Source organism: Cucurbita maxima, unplaced genomic scaffold (genome assembly GCF_002738345.1).
Source record: "Cucurbita maxima cultivar Rimu unplaced genomic scaffold, Cmax_1.0 Cma_Scf00012, whole genome shotgun sequence".
In the NCBI taxonomy this organism is placed as follows: Eukaryota; Viridiplantae; Streptophyta; class Magnoliopsida; order Cucurbitales; family Cucurbitaceae; genus Cucurbita; species Cucurbita maxima.
Genome location: NW_019272028.1, coordinates 1,059,064 through 1,079,406, shown reverse-complemented (window position 1 = coordinate 1,079,406; position 20,343 = coordinate 1,059,064). Strand labels below are relative to the sequence as shown.

Below are 20,343 nucleotides of genomic sequence, written 5' to 3'. Positions count from 1 at the left end.
GGGGGGGGGGGGGGGGGGGGGGGGGGAGGGTAGTAATTTGTGAGTATGATTGTTATGATGAATCTAGAAATATAAGTAAAAGTACATTTTAAAACATTTCTGTAAAGTAAATCATACCTTTGCAAGTCATTTTCCAATTTCCCAGCTCTAGCGCAGAAACTTTCCACAGCCTCCACTATGTACTTATCATCAGTACATTTTACGGTTTCATGTTCTTCGGACGTTCTGAAAGTTACACACAGAAAAATGTTACAAATGCTGCACCGAAACAAATTAAAGCTTCCATGTAATTTACACACTTTGAGCTGATTTATCGGAAGCAATAAAGTGAAAAGGAATAAGATTATACTCTGTTTCTAAATAGAAATAAGAGCAGAGAAAATGTTTCTTAAACCAATGCAAAAAAATTACTTGATGTCCCTCTACTGCCACAACACTTGGAAAAAAAAATCAAAACTCAAACGGGTGCTAGCAACAAGTATGGAAAGGACTCGTACACATTTCTGTTATCAAGAGAGACGCACCGATCATTTCTTTGACCACTCATCAGGCTGCACGTATCCCCTAATGATGACCTTAAGACAAAGTATATCGTACTATCATAGAAAGAAGAGGCATCCGCCGAAAGGATGAATGATGGTGCAGGATAAACTAACTGCTGCAACAGCTGTGTTGTCATGATAAGCCTTCTCTTTGATCGAAACATTACGTGTCCATCTTCAACCATCTCAACTTCATTTACCAACTGAAATTTAATGCAGAAAACAATAGGTTAGCAACTTCACATTAAAAATTTAAAACAAAGTTTTTTTTATCATGGGAGTACCTTTTCTGTCAGCCGGTTTGTAGCTTGCGCCCATTCTTGTTCTGCCACACTGCAAACAACACATTCTAAACATTAATAACAGCATCACGAGCACACGGTATAAAGTAAAATAAAGGTTAACTGTAAAAAGAGGATATCATTTTAACTCGAAGTTAAGATTTTTTTTATTAAAGAAATACGCTCTTTACAATGACAGTTAAATACCTGCTATTCAAAATCCTCCGAGAACCTTGGACTTCTAAATGACATGGTTGAAGCTCAGAGGAGTCAAGTTTACGCTTTTTACTCACAATGGCTGCAGTTTTAACAGTGAGAGAAGACGGCAATCCATACGGGCCTGTCAGGTCAGATGCCACCATGGTTGTAGCAGCAGTTGACCAAACCCTACCACTCTGATTAACATCTGTAGAATCTATTCCATCCAGGGATGACTGTTTGCATAGATTTTCCGAAGGGTTCAAGAGAGAGAAGTGCCCACCAGGATGCTTTGCGAGCAGCTCGTTGTACATTGAAGGCATCTGCCCATTTCTGAACTTAAACCAGGAAGATACTGGCAGAGGATTGATCTGAGAATTTTCTTCATTATTACCTTCCATATTTTTTCTATCAAATTCATTCGCAGGGTCACTTTGGCCATCTGAAGTAAAACCTCTTGAACATGCATTTGGTGGATTCTCAGACAAAGGCTTCACTTTATAATCTTCTCTTGCTCCTCCAGCCAACAAGTTTAGCATTTTTCTATTTTCAGACAGCATGTAGTTTTTCTCCGATGAAAAACCTTGTCCATGCTTTGGGTCTTCTCTAGTTGAATTTTCTTTTGACATTGTAGTTACCAGCTGAGAAACTTGAACTCCCTCTGGCTCAGTCTCCACATTCCTCACTGGTTTAACTTTTTCTAGCAAGTATTGTTGACCAACAACGTGAGGCAATTTAGAAAAGTTGTCGAATAGAGGATCTCTTTCAGAGGTGGTTAATCCAATGTTTTCCTCAATTTGCACTCTATTAAAATCTTGCTGATGCGGATGAACCGGTAATAAGCCAGACGGGAAAGCATTTGTATTATTATTCTTCCTTGCCAACCCATCTGCCAGTAAAGTCATCTGCCTGTACACATCAGATTTAGTTCTCTGCTCTGGTATCTCATCCTTAAAGCCATAATCCAGTGAATTTGTAGGAATCATGTCAGATTCCAATAATTGGAGTCCCAATTTTTGGGAAGTTTGATCGTTGAATCCCAGTGGAGTCAATGAAGTACCTTCAAGAGTATTGTTTAATAAACCAAACTTATAAGCTTCTGCCGATGCATTGTTTTGCTGACTAGTGTTATTTAGCCAAAGATTGTGCTGCCTTGCCAACAATCCACCCTGTTGGCCTATTCTTGACACAGATAGAGGCTGAGAGATAGGATGGGCCTCAAAAATTGGATACTGTTTTCCGCTCATACTGCTGTTGGTGTGTTCAGATGTATCTTGAGAGGAAGACCGGCCAAATTGTGGATATCTCGAAGCAGTACCTGGCAATGAAGCCTGTGCAGACAAACTTACTGCAGGTGCACCAGAGGCAAATTTCCCTTGATTTTCATCTGTTACATAATGAGCCGGCAGGAATAATGAAGTAGCAGCTTCTGCCTCTTCCAAACAATGTGGCTTCTCATCCCAATGCACATTTTGCAATGACTCATTTGACGGATGCATAGACTGAATAAAAGATGAGGGAGCTAACGGAGTCTGATTTTTCTGTACATAACCAGAATTTACTGGTCTTGGATCCAGATTGCTTGAAAATTGAGGTAACCCTTGAGATGAAGAGATTTGATTGGAATATGATAGCTGTTGCGATGGATGAAGCAATCTCACAGGAAAAGCTTGAGATGTGAACTGATAGTGATGCTGAGAAACAGACGGATTTGGAAATACTCCATCGGCCATCATAGATAAGGGACTAGAGCCAACGGAACTATAATGGGGGGTGGCACTATTTTCCTTAGACTGGTCAACATTTTGAAGATGCCCATGCACATTTGCACTGCAAAAGTTCATGGATAAAAAGTTGATGAGACGAAATATATAATCGAACGAGTGTACGAGAGAAGTTTATCAATAAAAATAATGAAGATGTGACTACCATGTTTGGTTGTATAAATTTTGGTCATTTGAGCCGGTTGATTGGCAGAAGTTGGTAGATGCATCCAGATTGCCCCTAGGAGTACCATCTGACGATTTTAAATTCCTCTTAAAACCAGTTAAGTGCCCCTGAGAAGATAAATAATTACATGCAACATTTGGAAGATTACATCTAAAATAATTGAAATACTCATTGGACTAACAAATCACCTTCTTCAAGTTCATAGCGTTCAAAGAAGCATCAAAAAGATATGACTGTTGAAAATGTCCCTGCCCTCGAGAACTTAATTCGTTCAAGATGTACTGGTCTCGAGAGTTATCTTTCAGCTGAAATTTCTCAATAAATGAGCCACCTGCTTTATCAAAAGACTTTTGTAGAACAATAGAATCATCACTTATCTGACTTTTCTTTTTTCTCATGATGTCATTTTCATCCTTGTTCATAGAAATGTTAACAAGCTTCATATTTTCAAGGTGCCTAAAATCATTATAGTCCCTTTGGTTTTGTGCAACTTCGTCGACTCGACCTGCAAAACAATCTCATGAACAATAATTAATCGATGTAATTATATTTCAATAAAACACTAGTAATGAATAATCCTACCTTGTGCTTTTCCATGTGGTTGATTAATATTATCATGAGAAGTTGTTATCTGCTGAGGAGGTCTGTCATATTCAGCCTGCTCATAAATCTGACTTGCAAAGCTATTGTTTAAGTGCTCAAGAGGTTGAACATGTTGAGATTGGTCACCAAGTCGTTTTTGTGCACTCTTAATATCTAGCCATTCATCAGTGCTTTCAGAAGGATGCTGACTTAGTTCATGAGAGTCTTCCGGACAACGATGCTCTGTATGCTCAAGAGAGGGTTGGTTGCCTGATTGCTGAAATCCAGGAAATCTAGAACTCATACCAGAATCATTGAAGTTTGCATATGGCCTTGAACTTAAAGAAGATGCACTGTGCATGCTGTTCTCGTACCAAGCCGATTGCTCCTTTTTACTATCCACTATGTTCGAATGCTGATTTTCAGTTGACAGTTCTGTATTCTGACAAGTCAATCCACTCCATTCCTCCTGTATCCCAGTATCACTACTAGAAGCCTCTGCTACAGCTGATTGCATGAGAGCACTCCAGCTCCCACTCTGAATAGAAGGAAATGCATTTGAACAATCCGACTGTACTAGGTTAGTTTCAAAACTTTCATTATTGACATTTGTACATTTTCCCAAAGAACTGTCCCACAAATTATGATCCATATTATATAAGAAATTTTGTTCAATCGGATCCAGGGGAACAAAATACTGAGATACATCCAATTGGGTGACTTTTTGCTGTGTGGCGCCAAGCCAACCAGCTCCATCTTGCCCCTCTTGAAATTCATGAAACGATCCATTTGTTTGCAAAGAATTCTTTAGCTGGATGTTACCTGATCTCATTCCAGCATCCAAACCTTGAACTGGAGTTTGGTCAAATAGACTTTTCGCTTGAAAGCCTTGTTTGGATCTACCCATTTGGGTCAAGGGAAAATGTTCTGCAGAAACAGTATTTATATTACTAATAGAAGAGTCACTGAAGGCTACAGGCTGTATAGTAGGCATCATGCAATTACCAGGAGCCATATTCATCAAATTACAAGGATCATGATCTATTCCCTGGAGCTGAGAATATTGACCCATGTGTCCCCGTCCACTGGAAATAGGAGTTCTATAATTAGATTCATCAAGCTGCTGCGGAACCAACAATGTTGAATGCAAGGATGGACCTTTCTCCTGAGAAAACATTAGTTGGTTATATACTCCTTGCGCTGCAGAAGATGCACCTAGATGTGCCCTATTCATGAGCATTTCCGATGAATCAGAGACAGATGTTCCATTAATATAGGACGGATATTGACCCCCTGTAGACTGTCTAGCAAAAGCAGAGATCTGATTTTGAGAACCCTGCTGCCTTGCATCATCAAATTGCTGAAATTGCTGATGCCTATGAATATCTTGCATCTGCTTGAACATCATTTGCTGCTGCAGTAACTGCATGTCATTATATTTAGACTGTTGCATTGGTTGGAGTTGTGAAGTATCTAGCTGTTGTTGACCCCTCACAAGCTGTTGCGATCCTCCAAGAAAGTTGAAGTCAGTTGACACTTCAGTAATTTCAGATCTCTCAGAATTAGCAGTCAGGGTTGGACTGTCTACTGGTGCATATTCTTGATGTGATTTTAGAACAGATAAGCCTCTCAGCATCAAGAAATGTGGATCATAGACAGTATTTTCACCCAAGAATGCTTGCTGGGAGTGCTCTGTTTGAAAATTTTGCCCTCCAAACATATAGCCATTTGTATCCAGTGGTTGGCTTTCCAAGGTATCACTGCAAAAACCAGGTCTTGAAGCCAGTGGTGAAAAGTTTCTGCCTAACGACACAGCAAAATCTTTTCTCTGGTATCCTCCCACAGAATCTGCAAATCAAAACCTTTTGTGGTCAAAGCAACCAAATATGGTTGTTTCAAATATGCTAATGTCACCTGGCATCTATAATGGATCACTAAGGAGCAACGACAAGAAAGATTTATGCAATTTGAACTATCAAGATCAAGGTAGAAAACATTGGTGTACCTTGTAGAGTAATGTTACAGTTTTTTCGCATCGAAACTTGGATGATCACATGCGGTTTTCTAACATAATGATCTCAAATAAACATAAACAGATCGCCATTCAAGCCGGTGCTATCTAATTTTTATTATCCAGAGTCCTGTTACTGTCTTCTACTTCATAACCATGAATACATAAAGCTACAGCCACCAAATGCGTCGCAGTCCTAACACCAAACAAGTAGAGAAAAATTCATTATAAGATTACAATAAAATAATCATACATGTAAGAAACTTGACCCGGACATGATGGAAGGTTAAATTCCATTTGAGAAGCGTCCTGAACCAATTCAAGTCGCAGAAAATTCAAAATGAGATAGGACAAGCAACCACGTAGTGAAAATTGCATATGAACAGCACAAAGTTAACAGGACTCCATAGTTTTAACCAAAAAATAAAAATAAGCTAACATGAAGACCACTTGCAGAGAGAACAAAACACGAATTGCCAAGAATTCCGATGAACTATAAATTAACCAGACAAATCCAAATTGTTTTGAAACAAAGACCCGGAAATTAAGCTCAGAACCCTAAAATCGCTGCGTATCTCTCCTAACGAACATCCTAAACCCCCAATAAGTCAACAGAATCAAAAGCCGCCAACAAAGAAGAACTATTCGTTTGCTGATTTCAAAGAGGAACCACATACTGTTCACAATTAGCAACGAAGTAGGAAACAAGATGAGGAGGAAAAAATCAGAATTAAACAAAAACCCACAAGGTTAAGGAGCAAAGGAGCACAGTGGCAAGCTGGAAGGTGTGATCTGAGCAACAGAATTATGAATTCTCGAGAGCCTGGAAGCTGTAGTATTGCTGTTCTTGTATGAGTGTTGTAATTGCAGAATTGAAGGCCCTGTACTTTCTCGCCTCTCTCTCTTTCCACGCTTTGAGATGAAATTGCAATTCTTCTTCTAGCTTCGAAATCAACAACTGTTTCAAATGTCCCGAACTCTCTTTTTCTCTCCAATTCCTCTCTGTATCTCTGAGCTTTTTCTCACTGAAAATTCGCGCGCTCTCTCTCTAAAAATTTCGCTTAAAAGTGGTGCAGAAAGAGTGAGAAACTGGACTCTTCAGACATCAGAGCCGAAGATAAAGCGATGAAAACGGTAAATAAGGAATTAAATAATGTTTAATTAGCATTATGTTTTCAGTAAATTCGGGTGGAAAGCGTAGCTACGGGTTCGAATCTAGCCTCGGACACCCGGAACCAGCTTAGGGCGTGCTCAAGTTTCGCCTTAGATCATAGCCGTTGATTTTTATGATTTGTACATCACGGTCAGTCAAGTCAACACAAGCAACCTTTTTCCTTTTTTCTTTTTCTTTTTTCGTTTAAAAATACAACATATTTCTACAATAATCTAGATTTAATCCTATAATTTTTAAATTAATTATTTTTTTAATATTTCAATAACGCCATCAACCAATTAGTTTAGTAGATAAAAAAACAACTTATAGAGCCTAATTTTAAAACATATTTTCAACTTAATTTCTCAATTTAAATAATAATAATAACAACAACGTTGAAATTAAATTTTAAATTTCAAATAAGAATATATAAAGTATATGATAAAAAATTTCTTCCATATATATATATATATATATATATATATATATATATATATATATATATATTTTAGATTAAAATTGTTATAACGATTATTTAAAATAAAATTTTATATATTATAATCCAACTCATCAATTATAATTTTTTTTTTAAAAAAAATTATACAATTAGTGGGATGAAATTATATATATTTTTTTTAATATTTGCATGAGTTTTATTCAAATCATTTTTATAATAATCAAATTCCCACAATATTGCCAAAATAAATTGATTTTAAATTCAAATTAAATGAATATTGATAAAAACAACAATTTTTTTTACCTCAAGCCTAATTTGGTTTCTGCTGTGGCAATGCAACTTTTTAAAACAGAAAAGAATATTATAAAGAAAAGTATAGAAAAAGTAGGGAGAAAAGAGAGAATAAAAGGCAAAAAAATCATAATATGTCCTATAAAATTTAAAATATATTTAGAAAGAAATATAAATTTCATTTTTTTATCTAAAATTTCTCAAATTTAGTAATATATTTTTAAATATACTAAAGAGTTTAAATTTTTATAAAAATATTACAGACAAAATCCAACTTAAATTCAGATATTATTTAAAAATATATAAATTTATGTTATGAAATGGTTTATATATATATATATATTTTTTAAAGAGGGGACAAATCAATTTAAAAAGAACTAAAAAGAAAAGGATAGTTAAAAAAGGGAATGGGAGTTATGGTCACTTTCGGTTTCGAACGTGGGAATGGGGGCAGAAAAGTCAAATAGCATGGTTAAAAAGCGAGTTGTCAGTTTTTTATTACCGCCAAGATCTCCACGTGTCTTTCAAGGACGGGTATGGCATGAATGTCCTTTTTGCCCTTTCGTTTGTTTCTTTTTTCACAAAATTACAAATTTGGCCCTACTGTTTTCTGTTATCAATTTTCAATAATTCGGTCTACAAAATTTAACTTTATTAGACTACTTGAATCATCTTAAATTAATTTATACTTCTTTAATAAATTTTTTAATTTTATATTAATATCTTATTAAATTACTAATTTATTTCTCGTAATTCACCACTCCTTTCGAACTTATAGATTTACAAGCAATAAACCACTCAAATCATTGATCATTTATGTGTTTGTTCATAATAGTTAGTCGATATTGTCAATTTTGACCAATTAGATATCGTTGTTAGTCTCACGGTTTTAAAAACGTGTCTTTTAGGGAGAGATTTTCACACATTTTATAAGAATGTTTAGTTCCTCTCTCTAATCAATGTGAGATCTCACAATTCATCTCCCTTAGAGACCTAATGTCCTCGTTGGTACACCGCCCGACATCTAACTCTGACACCGTTTGTAACAGTGTCCGTTGCACATCGTCACCAGCCTCACAATTTCAAAACGCGCATGCTAAAGAGATGTTTCCACACTTTTATAAAAAAATAATTCGTCCCCATCTCCAACTTAATATAAAACGAGTGAGAGAGAGAAACCGGAGACGAGTAATGTAGGCAACTAAAAAACTCTTTGGTTATGTTCCGTTAAAAAAATAATTGGTTAAATGAAGATGGCTAATAGTATCAGATCGGGTCAGCGCAGCTCAATTTCGCACTGGCGTTGCATTCGCGCGTTAAAGTAACTGCCTTTTCTGCAGGGATTAGTTATCACATAAACCGATTGCAGCAGACACCATTCCGAAATCTTCTCTTCTCCATCTCTTTTCCATCTCTCCTTCATTTACCAAAACCCTACTGGTTTTTCCTCTCTCCTTCCCTGTTCTTCAACTCCTCGTCTCGTTAACTCCTTGCCATTTCTAGGTTTCGTCTGTTCGTCTTGTTTCAGAAAATGGGGCATTTTAGATTAAAGCGACTGGGTGCTTCATTGTAGCCGACAATTGGATCCGTCTCGAAGATTATCTGTGAGTTTCGTTGATTAAGACGATCATTCATTTTCCTCTGTGCTTTTCGTGTTTGGACTCGTAGTTTAGCCAGCTTAATTGCTTGATTTGCAATAATGTGGATGTTCTATATTTGTCTATATTTGCATCTGTTCTCGGTCATGAGTATGAATATATAATTGATTTGTATGGATTCAGTTGAAGAAATTGAAAAGTTTCAATGGATTAAAATGTCGAAAGTTAAATCTCATGTCTGAATTTCTAGGTTTAGGGTAAAAAATGAATAAGCTGAAGAATGATGATCTTATGATTGATTTAGTTATGTTTCTACCGAATCTTCCATTCATATCTCTGTTTGTGCAGCTTTGTAGTAAGGAATACTTGGCAGGATTTTGGTTAATACATTGTGGACGATATGGATTGTTCAAAGAGTTTTGAGCTATCTAAGGTGCAGTTAGAGATGATCCATAATGAACCAGATGGTTTTATCCATGAACGTAGCCACTCCAATTCTTCCCCTACCTCGGATTTGTCACGAGACTCGGCTGTTAGCAGCATTTTCCAAATTGATTCTCCTCTTCAGCCAAAACTAGATGCTGAGTCTACTAGAATCCAGAGTTCATCTAGAGGTTCTCCTCAGATTCAACTATCCGGGGTGCTCGAGAACCATGATCCAAACCGAATACCGTTGTCGATCTTCTCTAGTAAACCATCAAGTCCTATGGAATGGAGCACAGCTTCAAATGAATCATTGTTCAGCATTCATGTGGGAAACAACAGCTTCTCAAGGGAGCAGTTCAATTTTTATACCAAGTCTGGAGAATTGACGAATAACACTAATTCACCCCAGAATCTATCCTCCTCGCCTCCTTTTGTTGATCCAGCAAGAGGGGAGAGTAAAACTGAAATCGTGGTGAATGTCTTCCCTGAACAGGCAGCATCAACTGGAGCTCAAATTCCAGCCATCTCGACTCAGAGTGTAACAAATCGTAGAAAAGAAATCATAATATCTGTGGATGATCATCGAAGCCGCCCGAGCGAATCGAACGACAGCATGAACAGCTCTCGTTCATTTCAGTTCCCTCTGTGAGTAATCCTACATCATAGACATAGTACTTGAAATCTGAAGCTGAAACTGAGACATTGTGGCTATGAATTCTGTGCTTTTTGTTTGATCAGATTGGGAGGTGAAGGTGCAACGCCAAAATCAAACAGATCCGTCTCAACAGACTCATGTACTCAACAAAAACAACACCAGCCAGGAACGAAATCGACGAAGCTGCAATCGCTGGAGCATCAATCTGCATCTAATGAAACTACCTCATCGTCTCGGACTATGAATTTCGGTTCGGGTTGGTTTTCCTGCCTCTCTTGGTGTCGATGTCGGTGATGACGACGACGACGACGACAAATCTACTACTTGTTCTACTCACATCTCGTCCTATTCAGCTCAGAGAAGCTTCAGCAGGAGATGCTAACTTTACACCATAGCTAATTAGTTCTCTCAAATGGGAAGAACATGGACTGATCCTACAGAAGGGGAATCAGTTATCACTGTAATAAACTTTTTTTTTTTTGTTTTTTTTTCAAGTTCTTCATCTGAAGCAGCATTCGAATAGTGAAATCTTTGCGATGGTGTTTGATCAACACACTACAGTAACTTAGTTCATCAAAATAATCCAAACCTCTTCCTGTGAAAATGAGATTCCACTCCAATTTGGAGAGGGAAACGAAACATTTCTTATAAGGGGGTAAAAAGCTCTCTCTAATAGATGGGTTTTAAAACTGTAAGACTTAATGACAATACGTAACGAGTCAAAGCGAACAATATCTACTAGCGGTGGTCTCAGGTTGTTACAAATGGTATTAAGGCCAGGCATTGAGCGGTGTGGGTCCCGGGGGATGGATTGTGAGATCTCACATCGACTGGGAAAGGGTACAAAGCGTTCCTCATAAGGGCATGAAAACCTCTCCCTAATAGACACATTTTAAAATCGTGAGACTGACGGTGATACGTAATGGGCTAAAGTAAACAATATCTACTAGTGGTGGTCTCAGGCGGTTATAAATGATATCAGAGCCAGACATTGAGCGGTGTGAGTTCTTAAGGGGGTGAATTTTGAGATCCCATATCGATTGGGTAGAGGAACAAAACGTTTCTTATAAAAGAGTGGAAACCTCTCCCTAGTAGGCATATTTTAAAAATGTGAAACTAACGACGATATGTAAGAAATGGTATTAGAGCTAGACATCGAGCAGTGTGCCAGCGAGAACACTAGGCCCTCAGGGGGTGGATTATGAGATCCCACATCGATTGGATAGGAGAACGAAACATTCCTTATAAGCATGTGAAAATCTCTTCCTAATAGGCGCGTTTTGAAATCATGAGACTGACGACAATATATAACAGGTCAAAACGGATAATATCTATTAGCAATGGTCTCGAACGGTTATAGATTTAGTCATTGCTTAACAAGATAGGATTGATTCTTTAGATTTGAGTTTAAATTTTTTGAACCTTTCTCCCATATACACTCTAATCAATAATTATGTCTCAGAATTTTTCGTAACAATTTAGTGAAGAAACTTTTATTCAAAACAATTTAATTTATATTTATGGTGATCAAATCTCATAAATGATATAAATTATTTTTTATTAAGTATATATTACATTTATTAACTGAAGCCATTTATAAAATTATATCATCATTTATTAAACTAAGAAAAAACACATAAACAAAAAAGAATTTCAACATAAAAAAAAGAAATTAATTTTAGTTATGGAAGATACAAACTCGTTGAAAAAGTATAATGAATTTCAACATCTAATTTGTCTAAATATTATTAATAAATGGCAATAATTCAAAGATTAAATTTAATTAATTTGTGAAATTTTCAATGTTTAAAAAAAAAATATAGGGACAGGTGTCAAGTGATGAGAGGGTACATTAAAAAAAAAACAATTTATAATCTCCAGCCCCATTTGTTGCCTATTTAACTGCTTACCCGGTTCTCTTAAAGTTCCAACTTTCTTCCCTCCCATCTCTCTCGACGTTCTCTGGATCTCAGGGTTTTGCTTGGGTTTTAGATTTCTACCCACTGATTTCCGCAATCCTACTGTACATAATTTAATCAGCCAATTCTGTAATTCTAGCCTCCATCTCTGCGATCTAGGGCTTCGTTCGCGTTCAATTGGGTACTTGATCGCATTCTTTTTCCAGATTTATGACTTGGCAAGTCATTGTTAATTCAATCTCAAATCTATCCGGGAGCCCTTGCAATTAATGGTACATGAGCTGAAGATCCTTTTAGTTTGTTTGAGTTGTGGGTTTTTATGAACGAATTTTCTTCTTAGTTCCATGTCAGATGGATTAGGGTTTTCTCAGATGCGAAACTTTTGAGCTTCGGATTGCTTTTGTTTGTCCTTGTGTAATGCTTTGATTTACTCAAATTTGTATTTTCTCTCCGTCTGCGTATGATTTTCTATTTTTAGTTTGTCGTTAAAGTCTGATTACGAGAGATAGTGAAGTATGTGGGGGATTTCTTGTTCTTAGTTTGATTTTTTTGATCTTTCTCCTTATGAGCGAATTTCAAGGAGGGAATTTAATTTATCGGTGAATGACGTGGAGTTTTGGGTAATTGTGCAGAGTGGTGTTTTTGGTTGTTATCCTTGCGGCAGATAATGTGATATGAATATTTGAATATGAACGATGGAGGTGGGGAGAGTGGAAAAGTGCATGAACGACCAAAGACGAGAAAGAATTTGGGCGGTGAAGACTTCCCACAGGCGCTTGCCAAGATTGCTATAGCTCAAATATGTGAGAGTGAGGGGTTTCAAACCTTTCAGCAGTCTGCCCTTGAAACACTGGCTGACATTGCGGTTCGGTATGTTCAGAATATAGGAAAGACTGCAAACTTCTGTGCTAATTTTGCTGGCAGAACGGAGTGTAATGTGTTCGATATAATTCAAGCACTGGAAGATTTGGGGTCAGTCCAAGGATTTGCAGGTGCTTTGGATATTGAACATTGTCTCGCAAGTTCCAGCACAGTTAAAGAGATTGCTCGTTATGTTGCTCAAGCGGAAGAAATACCATTTGCATACGCAGTTCCCAAATTTCCAGTTGTCAAAGAGCGAAAGCTGAGGCCTACTTTTTTGCAAATTGGGGAAGAAACTCCTGGAAAGCATATACCTTCTTGGTTGCCTGCACTTCCTGATCCCGAAACTTACATCGCGTCCCCCACTGTGGAGGAAAAAGTAGTGGAGCCTCAAAAAATTAAAACTGAGCCGGAAAAACAATGTAAGGGCGCAGAAAAGTCGTTATGGAATCTGCAGCAGGGGTTGTTTTGCAATGGATTGGAAGGATCCCGGAGAGAAGGCCCTAGAAATGCAGCTATGACCAAACAAACACAAGAAAGTAACCCATTTCTTGCTCCCCCCCTTCAATTTGGTGAGAAGGAAGTTTCTTCTGTCGTTCTTCCAGATAGGATCTTGAACAATTCAAGTACAGAATATCCTGTCCCTGCCAGGGAGAACTGTCTTGTGGATACCCATGTCTCAGTGCTGGAGACTTTTGCTCCAGCTATTGAATCAATGAAGAACAGTTTGCACGATTCTGAGGAAAAGTTCTCTCTGAACAGGCGATCCACTGTACAGTTTAAGATTGGGACTGGAAAGAAGCCTGTAAGTAGCATGATAGAATTGAAGGCGCTAAACAATGGTGTGAAGAACTCTTCATCTTGGTTTGTAGGGGACGATAAGAAGGATGACAAGAAAAGAAAGGCCGAGAAGATTCTGAAGAACTCAATTGAGAACTCCAATGAGCTATATCAGTTGTAATTAGGTTGCCAGATTAAAATTTGTACACGAAATTTAGGAGACTGGCTGCAGTTTTTCCAGGTTGTGAAAATTACTGACACTTTATTGTGTTGGATATTAGCAAAGATTCAAATCTGTGGAAAGAGAGATTCTAATTTAGCAAATTATTCAGGTATGCTCATGTTTATTATGAATTAATCATCTTCTTCTCTAATGAATTTTTAAATTGGAAACGCATTTTGAGTGGGGGGATATCAAAAGAAAAGGAGGGAGTATGTGATAAAGTATAGTTTAACATGTGTCTTGTATAAGAATCATCTTCTCCCCTCCACGGAGAGAGAGAGAGAGAGAGAGAGAGGAAACACTTCTAATAGTAATTGCGATTTCAAGGGTATTTTTTTTGGTTACAGGGATCTCTTGTTCATATTTGTTCTTCTTTGCATATTAGCTATCCCTGTATCTTTTTCATTTTTTTCTCACTAAACCTAATATTTTAAATTTACATTCCCCAAAATTTGAACTAAAAGCTTGGCCTTTGTAATTTTTTATAATTACAAAGGATTCTGCTTCGAGTTCCTTCTAATAGAAGAATTGGGGTCTGGATATTTCTTGTTTGTCTCCCTAGTAATATTAGCTCTGTCATGTGGCGTTTTCTTTCTCACTTTGGTTTTTGCTCATGGAATAAACAGACATCTGAAATTTTGGTTTTGGTTAGGTGTTGGACGATTATGGAGCTTAAATTTTACAAATTCTTTTATTGCTTAAAACTTTAACTCGTCTACTCAAGGTCTAACTAAATGTTGGCAAGGAGTCTCTATCTCTTCAACTTAATTCATCTGTGACTGGAACGTGTTGATGACCTGTGACCACCATGCTAAAGAAGACATAATTGTAGTCAAGTATCTCTTTCACGATAATATTTTGGCTTACTGGTTTTGTACGGTTACTGTTATATGATGTAGTAAGATGCCATACCAACTCGTCTTTCTGATTTCTTGTTTCTACTGTGATTTTGATTATTTGTGTGTACATCTTCATCAGGTAATTGTTTTCTTGCTATTTCCTGCAAGTGTTTGTAATGTAGCACTTGTCCTTAGATTTTGCATGCGTTCAAGAGCTTGTAGAAAATGTTCTCTTAGCTGACCTTGTATGGCCAGAATCGAACTCTTACCATGTCTCTCAGTTGCTCTGATCGATATTCGATCATATTCAAGAGGGGAGTTGAACGTTCCACTATCTTATTATAGAATCTGGTGAAATAAGCTGCTATATCTGCCAAATTACTAGCTTGAAGGAACAGAATTACAGAAACTGAGATTTTTGTTATGGGGAAAAGTGTAATTCTTTGTCACTTATTTGATCAGTTAAAAGTGGTATGACTTGAAGTCCACTCGTGATGTATACGTATGGAATGATTATTGAATATAAGTCTCCTATCGTTGCCAATTATTCTGTTGAAGAGAAGAAATCTAAAATCTTAGGGTTGGTATGACTTGAAGTCCACTTTCTGCCGGTGGTGCACATCAACACCTGTCATATTTCTTGGCATGGGTTTGTCATCTTATACGATCAGAAAATATGCTTTCTGTGCGATGTTACGGTATAAAATTATAAGAAATATTATCATTTTTCTTTCTAGCTTCCAGGACCTGGATGTTCCAAGATGGCCTAATGAAAGTTTCTGCAGTGGTGCACATCAACACCTGTCATATTTCTTGGATGTTTCATGACGGCCTAATGGTCCTTGCAGTTTATCTGGACGGAACTTGAAAACGAGGGTGCTACTTGTACCTTTACCTTCATATACAGTAAATAGTTGTTTTTAATACAGTTCTAATGCCAGCAACGATCTAAATTCACACACAAGGGTTGCTGGGACTGTACAAGAGAAGAAGAAAATTTCCGAAAGATTAATTTCAAATGAACCTAAACCTGTAGAACTAACTAAAGATGCAGACTTTGAAGGGGGAAGTGAGGGATAGACTGCACATTTATTTAGCTAAGTTGATGCCAATTCCCTAGTTTGAAGGAGATCCCCTGCAATGATAGTCGTAGAAGCTTTCATCGTCCATTACAATCTCAGTTATTAAATCTTTGAAGATCTGCCGCTCAACATCCAACACTATGCCAGGTACATTATTTTTGTAATCTCCCCAGTAGTGCGACGGATGCGTCAAATCATTCCAAATCATGTTTCTTGTAGCATCATCACAATCAGTGAAACTGCTATTTTGGTTGCTATCTTGTAGCTGATCAATCTCTGTGCATACTTCTTTCAATATCTGTTGGCCTCTTGATTCTGTTCCTGAAATGTTACTTCTTGTGGGCCAATGCTCGGAAGAACGTTCAACCACTAGTTTGTCCAAAAGAAGTTCGTTAACAGTGTCAAACACAAGTTTCCTCTGAACTTTATTGCGGGCTTCTGATCTGGAGTTCTGTTTACTGTATGTATCACCATTAAAAGGCCACTTGGCTGCCTCGGATTGCTCCAATGCAAGAAATAAGTTAGGGTTGATCAAGTGTCCTGGTGAATGGAGATGAATTGCGGACAGGCCATGGTCAAGATCTTTGAGGAGACCTGATTCTGATAATATTTGCCAAATATATTTGTGCTGAGAATTCATTTCTTGGCAGGGATGATTCTGCCAATCATTCAAGAGCTCCTCCTCCTCGTAACTGAAATTTACTTGTCGAATGTGCTTCCTCAAGTTGTCAATCTCTGATTTCAAGTTCTTAATCTCAGAGCTGAGGGTTTCTGTGCTTTTCTGTGATTGAACTGGAACCTCTCGGGTAGACTCTGCTTCAGAATTTATGGTCTCGTCATCTATCGCAAGAAAAATCAATTCTTGTCATGTTATAGAATGAAACATAATTATTTTTGGTCATTATGTCCCTTTACAGAAAAAAAGCATCCTAGAGTGTGTGGGTAAAACAATACTGAAGCATGAGATCCATACCTTCAAAAGCATAAGATATCTTCTTAACAGGAGATGGTGACTCCTCTTGGTAAAATGAAGAGTCAAGAACAGAGACGGGACTTTGTTGCTCAGAGCTAGTTAATGTTGCTTTGACCTTTGTAACGCTATTGCTCAACCTCATTTCTGCGTTCTGAGAAAGTAAAATGAAATATGTTAGTCAGATAAGCACTCACTCAGACCAGTAAGTTGAAATTTCCACTGCAAGTAAATGAAATTAAAAACACTAACCATTTGTTCGCATCCATCATCATCCTGCAGGACATAGTTTCTTCTGGTGTTGTCAAATTGCTCGTTGTTTGCAATTTTTGTATCGGTGTTTGATGTAACTCTATTGAACTCGGGCTTCAGAGGGTAAACACTTCCTTGTTGATTCATATCCCCTGGGCATATGCTGCTTTTGCTTGATCTTTTGGTGCTTTTCTGATTCAAAGTGGGAGATTTTTGCTTGGCTTTTATTTCTGTGGAATATGATCCCACTTTTCTGCTGTTAACCCTTTCGATCCTGCATGAATCTGATGATGTGTTGGTGGGGTAAGATTGCTTCTCTATCCCAAACTTTTGATGCAGTCTTGAGCTTGTAACTCTTGGACTGTTTCCCGAGGCTGTTGAGGTTTCTGTGCGAAGACAATGTTGATCCTTGGTCGACTTTGTTGATTTCGAAATTCTTGTGTTGGTATTTTTGTCTGTAAAAGGTTGTGAATGACTGGGAAGGGACCGCAGATGAGTTTGTTGTGAACCAATATCTTTGGTAGACATCATTTTCATCTGGTCATTCCCACTGCTTGTGGAGTGATCGCCCGATGCATCATTGAATGGTGGTATCAAGGGAGAAGAATTGCTGGTTTTTCCCAAGTGTTTAGCAGGTTTCATGATGATAATTGAGGATTTATATGGCTTTGAAGAGCCAGAAACCTTGGCTCTGGCTGAAGAAGCCGTGCTGTTGAGTTGTGAATTTCTTGGGCTTGCTGCCCCGGAACTGCGATTCTGATCAACTGTTCCATCCGTGCTAATTTGTGATGCACAGTCCGATGCTTGTTCCTTATTGTCCAACGTCGCTCGAGATTTTTGCATCTTTTTGAGTATATGTTTTAGAGCTCTGAGATCTTTTCCAGATTTGGTGAATTCAAGCGTTGACAACATTTTCTCAATTTCTCCATAAACAGAGGAGTTTGGCACATCTGTAGCAAGTTCATGGCTTTCAGTAGCAAGTTCATGGCTTTCAGTAGCTGGCTCTTTAAAATCTCCTTTTCTATTGAGCTTGCTCTTCTGTGTAGTTTCCACCTTAAGCTTTGCACTTGCATTGGGCTTCAAACCCAAATGATTGTTTCTCAAGCTGGGTGAATATGAATCTCCATGAGAAATTCTTGGGGACCCAGAAACCCGACTTTGTTGTTTGTTCTCATCATCATTCATCCTTGATGATCTTGACAATGAATTTTGTTCATAAGTTTGGTAAACATCGATCAATCTTGATGGACTGTTGATGGTTGAAGTTGAATCTGGGAGAGCCTCCAATCCCATTAACCTTGCTATGACTGTTGACGATTGTCTCGAACTCGCTGGTTCTTCGAAATCCCTGTTGCCTTTCTGCAAATCCTTCACTAGATCATTTGATATCGTTCCAGAAACAGAGCGCTTAGCCCAGCTTTCTTTACTGTCCAGTGATAACCTTGGTAATTCTCTTATCTTTATGGTTGATTTCAATGTATCATAAGACTCCCTTCCATCATAAGAGAGCCTCCTATTGAACTTATGGGCTGAATGTGTGGGATTGTCATTCTCTTCATTGGCACGTCGATTTGCTTCTCGCAACCTCGCAAGAACACGAAATGAATCGTTCGATCCCGAATTCTTTGAATCATGGTACTCGACCGATCTCACCGGTCTTGGAGAGTCCACATGTTTTAATTTAGGATTCACTGCTTCTCCAGCCACATTCCTGACTGAAATTCTACAAGCTTCTTTGTTCATATTCTCTTTGACAATATCCCGGAACTCCAAAGATTGGCAGCCCAATTGCTTAGCAGCGGCAGCGGCATTATGTTGGTTCTTCAGAAACTCCCGAATTTTGTTTCCAGGAAAATCGACATGGCTGGGCAACGTTGTTTCGAGGTGAGCTGCTCTGTTGTTAGCATCAAGAGATGAAAAACTTGAAGAACATGAAGTTGTAGAAGAAAACGAGGTTCTGGATGACTCTGTGGAGACTCTTTGTTTCTCCTTCGTAGTCTTCTTCTGGTTTTTCCCCTGCAATTGAACAAAAACATATACTTTATAAACAAACAAGCCTACTATCAAAACTCAACTGAATTGCTTCCGTGGTCAATGCTCACCGGAGTTCTCTCCGAGGCACTTTTTGGCTCCATTTGGTGGCCTTCGTTATGACCTGCCAAAGAAATCCACCAGCAAAAACTTCAAAAAACGACTCTAAAACACAGTGTTCATTAGAAGAGACATGGTCGAAACAGAATTACAGAAGCATAAGTATGCACCTGGCGGTGGAAGTAGTTTCTTGCGGTTGCGGCCGGCCATATCCCGGCCGCCGAGGAAATAACGCCGGTCAAATATCTGAAAAATGCCATTCATGCAGCCAATTTGCTTATGAAGACTCTGATCGTCATCTGGTACGGAATAGGTAAGCCTTGCAGACATCTCTTCCTTCACCCTCCTCTGTCTGGACTCCACCTTCTGTTATCTCTCTCTCAGCACTACAATGCTTAAGAGTTAAAATGGTAGAAACAATGGCTGCTTTTTAACAGAGGAAGGAAGCAAAAGGGTTGAAGAAACAGAGGCCACCAAACAAGGCTCTAAGTAGCAGTAGCAGTAGTAGAAGTAGTAGCCCCCACCTTATCGAAGAACTACAAGTCCAAAACTTGAGGGAATGAGAAGGGTAGTAAGATATGGATTGTTTTAGGTTTGTTCACAGAACACGAAAAGACGAGTGGTTTATCCTTTAGCTCTGTTCTTTCTGTCTGTGTGTGTGTTTGGTTGTGGGTTTAAATGGAAGAAAAACCAAAACCCAATGCCGAGAAGCCAGTTAAAGAGAGAATGATGCTCTGGTGACAGCTTTTTTTGTCTACTCCATTACGTAAAAGATAGAACAAAAAAGAACAGAGTGTGAGGAAGAAGGGGAATTTCTAGAGAGAATTCCAAATCGGATTAAGCTAAGCTAATCTAAGTATGTATGGATGGATGGATGATGTGGGTCAGATCTGAAATGGATTTTTATTTTCATTTTTTGGGGTTTCCACACAGTTTTGATGTGGCGGAGAAGATAATGGATGGAGGCCTGTGGGTCAGCCAGCAGCAGAGGTACCTCTCTCTCTCTCTCTCCCTCTCCCTCTCCCTCTCCCTCTCTCTCTCTACTTGAGGGGAGAGCATGTGGTGTCTGTCAGAAAAGTGGAACAAAATTTAAGAAAGTGGGATTTTTATTTCTACAAAAGTATTGCCAACAAAAAAAAAAAAAAAAAAAAAAAAAAAAAAAAAAAAAAAAAAAAAAAAAAA

General features: G+C 38.1%; 4 protein-coding genes across 6 annotated transcripts in view; 2 read left to right on the top strand and 2 right to left on the bottom strand.

The window, feature by feature from the left end:
- The window catches only part of LOC111487723, a 7,885-nt gene extending 1,199 nt beyond the window's left edge, over positions 1-6,686 (bottom strand). Inside the window, exons 1-9 of one of the 2 annotated variants that reach the window (XM_023135230.1) lie at positions 6,311-6,686; positions 5,559-5,760; positions 3,554-5,401; positions 3,160-3,476; positions 2,951-3,078; positions 1,031-2,851; positions 827-875; positions 498-745; positions 118-225 (exon numbers count right to left, since the gene is read on the bottom strand). In XM_023135230.1, coding sequence (XP_022990998.1) covers positions 118-225; positions 498-745; positions 827-875; positions 1,031-2,851; positions 2,951-3,078; positions 3,160-3,476; positions 3,554-5,401; positions 5,559-5,589 — 4,550 coding nt within the window. In that variant the 5' untranslated portion in view covers positions 5,590-5,760; positions 6,311-6,686. The remainder of the gene's footprint in view (positions 1-117; positions 226-497; positions 746-826; positions 876-1,030; positions 2,852-2,950; positions 3,079-3,159; positions 3,477-3,553; positions 5,402-5,558; positions 5,761-6,310) is intronic. The other variant, XM_023135231.1, reaches the window with a different exon arrangement.
- A 2,106-nt stretch (positions 6,687-8,792) lies between these two features.
- On the top strand, positions 8,793-10,638 carry LOC111487727. 2 transcript variants are annotated; one of them, XM_023135238.1, is made up of 3 exons: positions 8,793-9,069; positions 9,412-10,134; positions 10,228-10,638. In XM_023135238.1, the coding sequence occupies exons 2-3, from the start codon at positions 9,464-9,466 to the stop codon at positions 10,436-10,438; spliced, it is 882 nt and encodes a 293-aa protein (XP_022991006.1). In that variant the 5' UTR covers positions 8,793-9,069; positions 9,412-9,463; the 3' UTR covers positions 10,439-10,638. The 2 variants fall into 2 exon arrangements, with proteins under 2 accessions (XP_022991006.1, XP_022991008.1); XM_023135240.1 differs by having other exon boundaries at positions 8,793-10,134.
- A 1,421-nt stretch (positions 10,639-12,059) lies between these two features.
- On the top strand, positions 12,060-14,078 carry LOC111487069 (transcription initiation factor TFIID subunit 8-like). Its single transcript, XM_023134294.1, has 2 exons — positions 12,060-12,335; positions 12,696-14,078. The coding sequence occupies exon 2, from the start codon at positions 12,752-12,754 to the stop codon at positions 13,883-13,885; it is 1,134 nt and encodes a 377-aa protein (XP_022990062.1). The 5' UTR covers positions 12,060-12,335; positions 12,696-12,751; the 3' UTR covers positions 13,886-14,078.
- A 1,552-nt stretch (positions 14,079-15,630) lies between these two features.
- Positions 15,631-20,120, bottom strand: LOC111487068 (protein LONGIFOLIA 2-like). Its single transcript, XM_023134293.1, has 5 exons — positions 19,332-20,120; positions 19,173-19,225; positions 17,071-19,086; positions 16,822-16,972; positions 15,631-16,688 (listed from the first exon to the last, which is right to left on the bottom strand). Exons 1-5 carry the CDS (start codon positions 19,489-19,491, stop codon positions 15,883-15,885), a joined length of 3,186 nt encoding a protein of 1,061 aa, XP_022990061.1. The 5' UTR covers positions 19,492-20,120; the 3' UTR covers positions 15,631-15,882.
- Between the last annotated feature and the right edge of the window lie 223 nt (positions 20,121-20,343).

Excerpts from the sequence above, each read along its gene's own strand:
- LOC111487727 (XM_023135238.1), top strand. The coding sequence starts at position 9,464 with ATGGATTGTTCAAAGAGTTTTGAGCTATCTAAGGTGCAGTTAGAGATG. Across the intron at positions 10,135-10,227 it reads CGTTCATTTCAGTTCCCTCT|ATTGGGAGGTGAAGGTGCAA; the intron begins GTGAGTAATCCT and ends TTGTTTGATCAG.
- LOC111487069 (XM_023134294.1), top strand. The coding sequence starts at position 12,752 with ATGAACGATGGAGGTGGGGAGAGTGGAAAAGTGCATGAACGACCAAAG.
- LOC111487068 (XM_023134293.1), bottom strand. The coding sequence starts at position 19,491 with ATGTCTGCAAGGCTTACCTATTCCGTACCAGATGACGATCAGAGTCTT. Across the intron at positions 19,087-19,172 it reads GTGCCTCGGAGAGAACTCCG|GGGAAAAACCAGAAGAAGAC; the intron begins GTGAGCATTGAC and ends GTTCAATTGCAG. Across the intron at positions 16,689-16,821 it reads GATATCTTATGCTTTTGAAG|ATGACGAGACCATAAATTCT; the intron begins GTATGGATCTCA and ends TTCTTGCGATAG.